The 12,355-nt window shown below is 38.2% G+C and overlaps 1 protein-coding gene across 4 annotated transcripts in view; it reads right to left on the bottom strand.

Moving 5' to 3' along the window:
* mdfi (MyoD family inhibitor) overlaps positions 1-12,355 on the bottom strand; it is a 34,842-nt gene that overhangs the window by 14,361 nt on the left and 8,126 nt on the right. For all 4 annotated transcript variants that reach the window (XR_014276729.1, XM_082532802.1, XM_082532800.1 and 1 more), the window contains exon 3: positions 476-619. Coding sequence is in view for 3 of the 4 variants with exons in the window: in XM_082532802.1 (XP_082388928.1) it covers positions 476-619 (144 nt within the window). In the remaining variant the exon portion in view is untranslated. The remainder of the gene's footprint in view (positions 1-475; positions 620-12,355) is intronic.

Below are 12,355 nucleotides of genomic sequence, written 5' to 3'. Positions count from 1 at the left end.
TCCTCTTGTTTTGACTAACTCAAAGTTGAATATTAATAATAATAAAAACCTAAAAAAAGAAGAAGAAGAAAAACTAACTTAAGAAAAGTTGCTGTCATGCGACTATTTTTATTATGGTGATATTCTAACAAACCTGGGGAAGGATTAAAATGTAGGAAAGTGAAAGAAAAGAGTAAAAGGTGTTTCATTTTGAGTGTTCAGACTTGGGTGCACACTTGGTTGTATTGGGAAAAAAAATCAGAAAGCTAACCTACTTAGCTGACAGATGTGGATGTAGATATTTCTGTCTGCGTGTATGATTACCTGACCTATTTCTTGAGGGTGTGCAAATGTGTTTGTTAAAGGTCAGGACAATGTGACTCATCAAACCAGTGATCAGTAATGGAAAAAAAGTCTCACTGGTCTCTCAAGTGTGCGAGTGTGTCCCGATGTGTGAATGTGTATGCATGTGTGTTTGTGAGGGTGCTTTACTCACATGTGATACTCTTGTAAGGTGCTGTAAGCGCCAAATCTGGATGGCTGGTGCCGGAGCTGCAGTTGTCGCCATCATCGCCTTGCAACCGTTCCGGGGTGCCATTTAACCTCAATATGAGGGGCTCAGTGTAGGTGTGGGCCACATCTGCAAAACACACAGGTACACAGACACACACACGAACAAGTTAAAGAAAACGTCTAAAAACAGATCTCAGTGTTTTAGATTTACTGTATGTTATGTGCTGAGTAGCTGGGTGGACTTTTATGAATGTATCAATGTTTATGCTTGAACAGATTCCCAGTTTTGTTTCCTATTATCAAAAATAACCAGCAAGCTGTTTCCCCACTTGTGGTAAACTTGCCTACTCTGTTGTCATTTCCCATCCACCAGCACCTAATTAATTTTAACAGAGTAGCTCTGCTGACTTCAACAAAGCAAAAGATTTTGTCTATGTGTTGGTGTGTGCTCTCTCTGTCCTAAACTTGCATCTGGAAGTAGTTAAATCCAAACCCTTGTGACTGTTTAGGGGTCCATGTGTATGCTTGTGAAACCTGAAATCTTTGTGGGTCTATATGTGTGTGCATGTCTCTTTTTGCAAGCCAGTGTCTGTTGAACACATAAGAGTGCATGCACACAATATATATGCAGTAAATACATGTCTGGGTGTTTTATATGTTCAAAGGTACCATGCAGTCCTCTAATGAAGCTGTTATTATACAAACACACACATGCACTCATATGCACACCATACACACACAAAACACAGAGGCCTTCAAAGTGAGGCAGGCCTCTGAGAGGTGAAGACTCATTCCTGGGCAAATGGGAGCCAGCTGGGCTTGATAAACACACACATACACGTACACACATACAAACCAAACCACGTCCTGTGCATGGACTCAACACTTCCCGGCTCTGTTTATTTACTCTATCCACTCTCCCTCACTCCTCTATCTGTTCTCTCTTTCCTGTCCCCAGCTTCTCGGGTTCACATTCCCTTTTGACGCAGATACATTCCTGTGCATTTCTGGCATAATTCTATGGATCCATTCTCATTTTTATGGCTGAACTTTTATACAGTCTGTCCAGTAAAGACCGTATAAATGTAATATTCAAATAAATAAGCAAGCCACAGGCTTTAAGCAAACTGAGTAATTATACAAAACAAGAAAGACAACCCAAACAAACAAAAAATAATTTTTTGCAAGAGCTGTGTAATTTTTTAGAGTATACATAGATGGTCGTGAGATAGGTTTTTCCAATATATGCTGCAATTTACTGATAGCTGTGCAGTAGGACGAGAAGGAGAAAAGATATAGTTATCAAGGTGAAGTCATAAACAGCAGCAAGCAAATCATTGGGTGATTTAGCTAAATGAAAAAAAATCAAAATACAAATCAATGCACATGACAGTAAATGTAATTACTAAACTGAGAAGCAATGACATTTGCATTTCTTAAGATGTCATTTCTAGTAACATGCATGATTAAAATTAGGTCTAGGCTACGATACTGTTAGCTGTTCCACCTAAACATATGAAAACAACATGATGGGATTTCACAACTTGAATAAATATGTTTATTCATTTGAAAAAATGTTGTAGAGTTGCGCAATAATTGCATTTTAATGCCAATCTTAAGGTCAAATGTCTTTTGGTTTTCACACACACTAATTTGTCTTTTGTCCTATTATTTATTACTGTTAACACAGTTTTTGGGGTTCTGCATTGTCGGTCAGATAAAATATCAGACTGTTATTTTTCTTAAATAGGTTTTAAAAATTTTATAGAAAAGAAAAACTTTCTGCAATAATCATTCTAATTCCACATTTAAAGCTACTAAACTTTGAAATATATAAATTGTAATATTAACTACAGACATCTATATAGCTTGATCACTATGAGCACTGCTATGTCTGTCACATCTGACAAAAATAAAACTAAGTCCATATAATATACACGACGAAAAAGAGGCCGTCAAAAGTATTATGATTTATTTTATGTTAGAATTTATTTATTTATTTATTTTTTACATTGATCTGTTGGTGATTAGTCTTTTGGAAATGTTGCAATGACAAACCTATTGATCAGCCACAACTTTAAAACCATGAAATGTCCTGTGGTGTCTGGCACTTTCAGGACATTGGCAGCAGATCCTTTGGGTCCTGTGGGTTGTGGCCTCAGCGGCCTGTTCTGCAACCCGTGGATGTGGATGGGTCTGGGGAACGTCAGTATTTGGGCTCTTTGTTGTGTTCCTCGCGCCATTCCTATGTAGTTTTTAGACGCTTTGCCCTGAGGCCATTGGGCTCTTTAGCATGGAGCATGAAAATATGTTACTTGAGCTAACCTTGATGAAAAGGCCTAGTGTTTTAAGCCTTGCGTGATTTTCTTGCAAAGGTTTGCGTGTGTTTGTATACCTGTGCATATGTATATATCTGTGTCTCTCAAGGGCGTTTTGTATGTGTGGGTATTTTTGTGTGGGAGACCATGTGAACAGGAGCTGAGGAGACGGGAAATACTTCCTGCTTTTCTCTTCTATTTGATAGCGGTACACAAAACTCACACCCATACAAACACACTTAAAACACTTACCGTACACTCCAATAATACCTTCCTGCATCTCACACTCACTCTCATCACACATACTTTTATCTCTGCCATGTGGAAGCGATTTTTCCAAGACCCATATTTTGTCCATTAGACTCAATCAGTCTGCTCAGATATGAAAACCACTAGTTAGAACAGCTGTCCTGACACCAAATGTCTGATTTAGAGGTAACTGTGTGTTGTAGTCGACATGTATCACTGGCAAGCAGTACATGTCTATGTACTATGCATGCAATAACCCACCTTTATATATTTATCAAATTCCTTAAATAACACTCAGTGCTGAAACTCAGTAAATAGTAAATTAGAAGCAAATAAAAAAAAACAGTATGTGTAACTTCAGGAGGCTAATCATAAAGTCATTGAACATTGTGTTTCATATTCCTATAATCAATGATAACGCTATCACTCAAAATTGCAAGTAACATATAATCATCTATTGTTCTACACAACTGGTATCAATTTGATAAAATGTTTGAGAATGGATTGTAAAAAAATAATAAGACACCATATGCTGGTAGGCAACAACTGAGTCTGATAACTTTAGACAGCTGGCAAGTGTTTAAAAATATTGAGATCAGTATTATAGTTTATTTTTTAAAAAGGGCATTTATCAGTTCAAGTCATTGTGTTTCTCGTTTTTCCTCATTCTTTGGAAACTGCTTTTGGGGCCAATTACCACAGTCACACAAAGCACAGAAAAAAACCCTTCTGAAAACTAAAAGTCAGTCTTATTTGAGTCCCCAGTAAGAATCCAATTGAAATACAGAATTTGCTAAAACTAAAACAACTTTGCAGCAGAAGTCTACAGAATACCGCAGACACTGTTGGAAAAACCCCATGATGGCTTAAAAACAAAAACAAAAAAAACAATAAAAGTGGGATAGGCTCCATTCGTGAGTTGCAGATGGGACACATACAAACAGTGTGAATATGAAACTATGGTTAATAAATATAATTTTTTGAAAAATAAATAAAGAGTTTGCTGATGCTATCGTTCAAACTTTTATCAAAAGAAATTCCAATTGTTATTGTTAATGATCGACTTTAAAACAATATCGGGTTTGAACTCTGAAGCAGGGCACGTCAGAAAAAGGGAGCACCCCAAGCCGTTTGATCATATGATCTTATGTACTCTTGAATCCTTCACTACAGTTTGTCTTTGTTTTTTGACTGTGGGGTAGCAAGGGTTAAAAGTGTATGGGACTTTTGACTTAGCTAGTCAAAGCGTTCCCTTTGTAGATGTTCGAACCTACGATTGTTGGATCGAAACACATTCCCACAAACCCTCAGTGCCATCCAAGCAGGCCATCAACCAATTTTGCGTTGGCATAAGGATCAAAACACATAACCGCTCGACCTCGGAGCCAGTTCTGAGGACCATGAAAGATGAGCCTCTAATTAAAATCAGACCAGACCAATCAAGAGCCGGTGAGGAGATACGACTATGTGTTTACACTTGTGGGTATTTGTTTGTGAAAGCTTGACTATATACCTGTGTATATTTCTGTATTTGCAAGTTCATGTGGGTTTGTAGTTTGGTATATGTACACGTGTCGGTGGCCCTGAAGGGGCGATTCAGAGCAATTTTAGTCTCCTTGTAAACAAACAGTTAACCATTAAACCAAAAACATATGGATCCCATAGGGTAATGATTAGCATAAACACAACACACACAGACACTATTTACATGAAAGTGAAAATGATGTGACATATCCTGAATTACCTGAAGGGACGCATTTCCTGCTGTTCCTCCTGGGGATGGAGTGTGTTGGTTTATAGAGAACAGAGGGCTGAGCTGAGTTTACCTGCTTCCTTTCAAACTATCTCTACACTGTTTCTACAGCTCCACTATGACATCTTCAAAAACGCAAATGTCTAATGTGTATGCAAAAGGAGGTCTCTTAGGCCCTGTGGCAAAGACAGTGTGCCTGGAATGTTTTCAGACACTTTCAAGGTTTCCATGTTATGCTATATTCCAGACGCCTTTTTAAAATGGATTACATTCATTTATTCATCCATGTAAACCCACAAAGACAAAACAAGAACAAATTTGAAATGTTTTGTTAATTCATTTTCAACAAAAGACCAAAATCGTTGATAAACACCTGGTGTATCCTACCATAATCAATTGTCTTTGAGATGCTTCTACAACTTGACTTGAATCCAGTGCTTAATTAAAATAATCTACACACACACACAGCTATGGGTATTAGGGCTCACTGTTGATGGTGTGTCAGAGTGAAAACCAAGCCATGAGGTTAAAAAATGAGAACCACCAACAGGATGAGTTTAACAGTCTTCTATAATCTGGCCAAAGTGAGTTACTGGGGATGGGCAGCCTTGGTCAGGCAGGCTCAAACAAACACTGTGGTCTTTTTCTGGAGTTGGCAGAACCTTAGAGAAGAACACGGCGCAGTACTCCAACAGCAAAGGCCTGACAGAAGCGGTTACTCACTAGCAGGCACATGACAGCATGCTGGGAGTTTGACATTTTAACCACATTTAGACCAAGAACTCTGGTCTGATGAGACATAAATTAAACCATGCCACAAAACAGATACTTGGCATCACTTCATTAATACCATCTGCACAGTAAAATGTGGTGATTGCAGTATCAGGAACTGGGAGGTTAATATAGATAGAGAAAAAATCCTGAGTTGAAAACCTTTTCGAGTGTGGTCATGACTCCAGGATTGGAGCTATTTCTCTAGCAGCTCCATTCCCACAGGGGCAGATACAGGAAATCTTTCATACCTTATGTAACAACTCTCTACAATGCAACGAAGGTTATCTTATTTTGTATCAGACTGAGGCAAAAGCTACGTTTCAACAAGACAAAGACCTGAGGCATGCTACTACAAAACATATGAGTGATTCTGCAAAAGGCCTAGAGTGTCCTAACCTGGCCACAGTGGAGTATCTAAGAAGAGACCTAAAAAAGGGTGTGGGCAAGCTTTCCCTATCTAAACATTAAGGAGCCTTGAAAAGAAAGAAGTAGCAGCAAGCTTAAAGGATAATGCCAAAGAAGACTCAAGGCTGTAATAGCTACCAAAGGTGCAATAAGTATAGGTCAAGGGTCTTAAAATTGTGTGAATTAAATATTCAAAATGTTTTGTCATAGTAAAGTACTGTGAGTGCAACTCAGAAAATAAATAAAAAGAGTCAAGTTTAGGATGAGTGTGCAGCATGAAATATTGAAGTGTTAAATAGATGCAAAAACTTTCTGTGAAAGCTTTATTTAAACTTTTGTACATTTACTGACAGAAAGAAAGAAACAAACGTGTGCTGAAATAAAGCAAAACCTTCACTGTGTGATGACAGCTAAAACTCTAAAAACTAAAGCTGTTTAATAAAGTCAAAATATCCCCACCATGTGACTTTTTTCACTATTTTTTGCACTAATTTTCCTTCTTTTATAGAAATATTATTTGGATGTTTTGAACTATTTGAATTTGTGTTCATAAAACAAAAAAATACATTTGTAAACGACTTCCTTCTTAATATTTTGTGACAATATTGACACAAATAAATGTTGCAGTTGTGTTCCTGTGTTCATACAGCATTTTAAAACACTTCATTCAGGCCCACTAGCAGAGAAACTAGCATAGAAGAAGACATGCCGAAGAGCAGCCGAGCAGTTATCTGAGCAGCAGTAATGACTCGAACTGATTGAAAACACACACACTATCAGTGGGGTGCTGACCAAGATGGAGTAAAATATAAAGACAAGAACACAGATCTACGGTATAGGTGAATTGTTGTAGCCTTAATCACTCTCCCTCAGTAAATGCACACACACACACACACACACACACACACACACACACACACACACACACACACACACACACAAATTAAAAGGGAAGAAGAAGCAATGTTTAAACTGCAATTCTAGCCAATTGGAAAATCCCACACCAAGAAACTGACACTGAGATAAGCATACACTCACAGAATAAGTCGAAAATCAGAGATTATGCTTGCTGTGAGAGAATGGAGCAGTGTAAGCTCATTAAAGACAAAAAATGTCTGCTGTTGAACAGGCTTAAGGAGAATTTAATTGTGCCACTCTGTCTGTGGGATTCTTCTGGTTCGTGGGAAAATACTGGCTCTTTGCTAACAGATGCTACACGGCTGTGTCTGTTAGCAAAGCAGCTAACAGAACTCTATTTGTATTAGAATGTAAACACACCTGATGTAAAACAAGGACACTGTGCTTCAGTCTTAGTATCATGAACAGAGTAATGTATCCAAAATTCACTAAGATTTGACATTAGAAAAACATTGTTTAAAACGGTTTTTATTTTGATTTTTTTTTTTAGTTTTTAGGTCTTTATAATAGTGTACAGTAACACTTTCCTCTTATTGCTTTCATGTATTTACTGTAATTGTATTTATTACAGAGGTACTGATTGATCAGCCAGATATCGAAACTGGACGATTTTGAGCGTTATGAGCCTTGAATGGTGACCACCCTGTCAGCTTCACGTCAGATTATGAGTAGGTTACCGGTCAAGTCAGATGCGGCAGCATGAGCCAACAGTCGCACAGACACTCACAGGCATACGCTAACATGTTGTTAGCGTGGAAACTCTTTGCTGTAAGTGAAGACGAAAATGTTGGGGACTGTTGGGGGACCATCGTGGAAATGTTTGAAACAAAAATCTTAATCAGACATTGACCAAACTTATGAACACACTGGAAAATGATGGGAGTAACTGAGATTTGTTTTGTTAAATAAATCAGGTAAAGATTGGTGTACAGCAGCTAATTTTCAGTTAATTATTTCTACTTCAGCAGTTCCAAGTGAGACTTACTGCAGCTGTAACTTACCACAATTTGGGGAAAATTGCAAACTTTGATCATTTCTTTTTTTATTATGAAAAAAATATTTTGCATTGACGAAAATTCTATTTTTGTTTGTATGTGTTGACATGTAAAAGTTCGTAGGAAAAAGTTTGAATTGGCAAAAATTTGTATCATCTTAGTAGAGATCCAAGTGGAAGGGGAGGGGGAGAAACACGAGGAGAGGGGAGTTGAGACAACAGGCATTTTATAAAATCCAACAAAATCCCTGCTTTGGAGCTGTCATTTCAAAGTGATGTCATTAAATATGACGTCTGGCACAGCTGCATTAGAAATTGCTTTGTTACAGCCCAACTACTTCGACATTTTATGATCCCAGATGCCATATAAGCATAACAGTCTTCATGAGAACTTTTAAAATTCAAGCCTACTTTTAGTTCACACCACTGTGCAATGTGACAGCTTACTACAATACGATTTGATTTTTTTTTTTAAACTAACACACAAACAAACAGAGAAAGTAAGAAAGTTACAAAGCCAATTGCCTTAAATAAAGATAGAAAGAACATTTCTGTAGATCTTTTTTTTGTCACATGTAAGCAGTAGGGGTGCAACGATATTCGTATCGATATTGAACCGTTCGATACAGTGCTTTCGGTTCGGTACGCATATGTATCGAACAATACAAAATTTGTAATTTATTTTATCAACTTTCCTTCTGACGATGCTGTCTGTGTTGAGCGCTCAGTGAATCTGCGTTCGACTACTCCGCCTAGGGTCGACAGTGCAGCCTAGGCGGAGTAGTCGAAAGCAGATTCACTGAGCGCTCAACACAGACAGCATAGTCAGAAGGAAGAGCGCAGGGCAAGCTAGTGAGACAGAAGTTAAGCTCTCCTTACAACATGGACCTCCCGCACCCTCATTCAGATCTGGCGTTTGGAATTATTTTGGTTTTCATGTGACGTATGACCCTGAAGGTAAGCGAGTCATGGACTAAAGTAAAACAGTATGTTGGATGTGCCATGCAATGCTCAATTACATGGGTGGGAACTAGTGTGTTAGCGCAGTTAGCTCGTTAACGTGTTGGCCGTCTAGCCCCATGCACGGGCGATCGGCGGTAGCTCGTTAACGGAGATTTGCCGTGTTGTGGCGTTAAGGTCATTTCAACGAGATTAACCTGAAAGCACTAGTGGGAACACAACGAATATGACTGCACATTTACGCCGACATCATCCTAGTGCAAAGACAAGTGGAAGCAGAAAAAAAACAAGCAAGCTACTAACTTTAGCCGAGTCATTTAGACAGCTGTTAGCACATGATTCTCCTTATATGTTCAATATGCTGCTGAGAATATAGCCCAGAAGAAGCGGATAGTATAGCTTTTATTTTGGAAAGAGACATTTCTCTGTAATAAACTCTCTTTTCCAAAGATGAGTGATTCCTCAATCAGATACAGGGCTCGCAATATCGCTAGCCCGACGTCCCGGAGCTAGCGATTTTTTCAGTCGGGCTACCAAAATCTATCTCTGCCCTGCCCGTCGGGCTATTGTAGGAAGGAAAAATATATGTCAATGCTTTTGCATTCTTTCAGAAATGTAGCTGGGTAATTATGTCATTGGCATCGGTGAGCCACTGTCAATATGTGACATATTGAAATCGCGTTTGAATTTGCTCTTGTTTTTTTGCTTTCACTTTGCAATCGCGCGAACTGTGTATAGAGAGCGACAGCACTGATCTGTGAGTGATGATAATTTGTGCACCAATTCCTCTGACATCGTCTTATTAATTGTTAGCTTACTATGCAAACATGACAAGTGAAATCTCCCGCAGCTTAAACATGTGAGAGGTTGATCGCGCAGAGAATCGCTGAGCTTATGTGAGTGCGTGTGTAAAAGCAGCAGGATATATATTTGACTACGATGACCTGGATGACTGAGAACCTTCACAGACAGATATATATTTTAGTTCTGCTGAGCCAAATAAGACAGGTCAGGGTGAAGAAGTGACAGCCAAAGAAAAGCTTACCACAAAACGGAGAAGTTATGACAAATCAGACTATAAGGCAAAAAGAAAGTGCAGCTTTATGGTTTCATGGACAAAAGAATTTCTGTGGCTGCAATATGACGAGCTAAATAACCAGGGCTGCACATAAGTGGTCCGCAGGTGCGCATTCGCTGTCAAAATAAAAAACACGCACAAGGGTTAGGGTTAAATTTAAAAACTGTACTTTTGAGTTAAAATATATATTTATAATTTTAATAAATGACAAATTAAAAAGGCATGAACATTTTTTTTGTATCGAAAAAATATTGAACCGTGACACCAAAGTATCGAACCGAACCGTGAATTTTGTGTATCGTTGCACCCCTAGTAAGCAGGGGTCATGTGTTTTTACCCATGACTGTTTCTTGGAAAATGGGTAATAACGCACAAAGAATATACCTGTGTTCCCTTGATTATCAGTCGTTTGACAACTCATCTCTCCTCCAGATGCATTTTAACAAGTGAGTTGTCCTTCAGCACAGAGTTCATGATGGAGGCAAATAGAGAAATGTGAAAAAACCTGAGAGAGGAATAATGATAACTGAGGACACTGTATGCTCATTGTGTGGTAGTGACCTGACTTCAAGCATAAACTGCTTTAATATCTATTTAACTATAAATAATACCATTACTTACAAAACAAGCATCATAACACACACACACACACACACACACACACACACACACACATATATATATATATATATATATATATATATACATGGATGATCTGATATTGTCGTGTTGTTGGTGTTGTTCCCACATCATCATGAAAATGTTGTTCCAGGTTCAACATTGCAACTGACCAATCACATTCTTGTGACATTATTCTTTTGCGCGCCAAGCCATTCGTGCATTTATGAAATTCCAATGTTGCAAGGACAATATCAATTCTGCTTACCATTTATTAAAGGGTTAGGGTCAGGGTCCGTTGATCGGCGGACAGAGACTGTTTCTCGCAGCTTAAGTACAGTTTTTTGTTTTACGGCGGTTTTTCCCGAAGTCGCAAAAGTATGACGTCACAACATTCTGATTGGTCACTTGCAATGTTGATCCTGGAACAACATTTAGTATGATGATCTGGGAACAACACCAACACGACAATATCAGATCGTGCTACATACATACATACATATATACATACATATACATATATATATACACATACACATACACAATAAAAAGCCCCTTGTTCAAATTTGTAATTTGTGATCTCATACCACGATGACATTATCTGTACAACAGGATTGATTACGATTTAAAGAAAGTGCTATAGTAAATCATTAGTGTGAGAAACAGAAAGAGCGCAGGCCACCAGAGCAGCAGCAATGAGCCATTCTCAAATGTTTGTGAGGTAGTAAAGTAAAATAAAGCACGCTCATTTTCGTTGGTCAAAAACGCCATAAAAATGCCTCAAACTGCTCTGAGTTTATTTCAATCTCTGTGAGAAACCAAATTAGACACAAGCCTCAACAAACCTCAAGGACTAAAAAAGGACAAGCAGGAAAATAGCATCTACACACGCGGGCAAAGAGAATGAGTTAGTGTATGAGACAGAGAGAGATGAAATAATAGGTAGAAACAGGTTAGACTGTGACACAGAAGGTGCATTTTACAGAAGAGAGCACCAGGCTGATCACAAAGGCTGAAGAGGCATAGGATGAAGAAGGTGGTCACTTGCTTGCTTTCATCAAGCTTTTTTGATGTGCAGATGTTGACAAAAATTGTATCTGCAAGCACCCCACCCCCCAAGAAATAAATTAATAAATGAAGCAGTTGCTTGTTATTACGTGTAGCAACAGTCAACAACAGGCACGATTTAATACTTCAGTCTTCAGTTCATTTGCAAATTGCTGGGACTGCACGTTTGTCATGTCTGGACAGAGTCAGGCAAGCTGTTACACTCTTGTTCCTATCTTTATGCAAAGGTAGCCACTTGCTGGATGTTGATCCATAGTAAACATTCAGTTAAATTAGAATTTTATCAATCATGTTAACTAAAAAAATAAAATACAGAAAAAGAAAGAGTAAATCATTTTAGTAAAAATCTAATCTGTTTGCGGTAATATAGCCTCACGTGGCTTTTTTAAAGGTATTCAAATTTATTGTTGCATTGGACTAAGCACTGTAGTTCTATACCCAGATGATGACAGCAAACTCTATGACAACTCACAGGCTGACACAAGAAGTACCTCACACTTTGAAAGCCTGAAGGTCATAATTCAAAGCAACTGCCAGAGTAGAATAAGGTTAGAACTATGATATTCTGCTGTTTATATGCGAATGACACAATAACACTGGTGTTTTCTTATTTTGCTTTTCAACATAAAAAAAACCACACAAGTTGTTTTTCTCTTATACCCATTCACCAATCTTGAGTCAGCTTAAACTCTGTCCCACAGAGATCAATGCAGCCAAATAAATGCCAA

This window comes from Aulonocara stuartgranti (assembly GCF_965226115.1).
Source record: "Aulonocara stuartgranti genome assembly, chromosome: 5".
NCBI lineage: Eukaryota > Metazoa > Chordata > Actinopteri > Cichliformes > Cichlidae > Aulonocara > Aulonocara stuartgranti.
The sequence above is the reverse complement of the archived record's forward strand: the minus strand, read 5'-3'. Positions and strand labels throughout refer to the sequence as shown.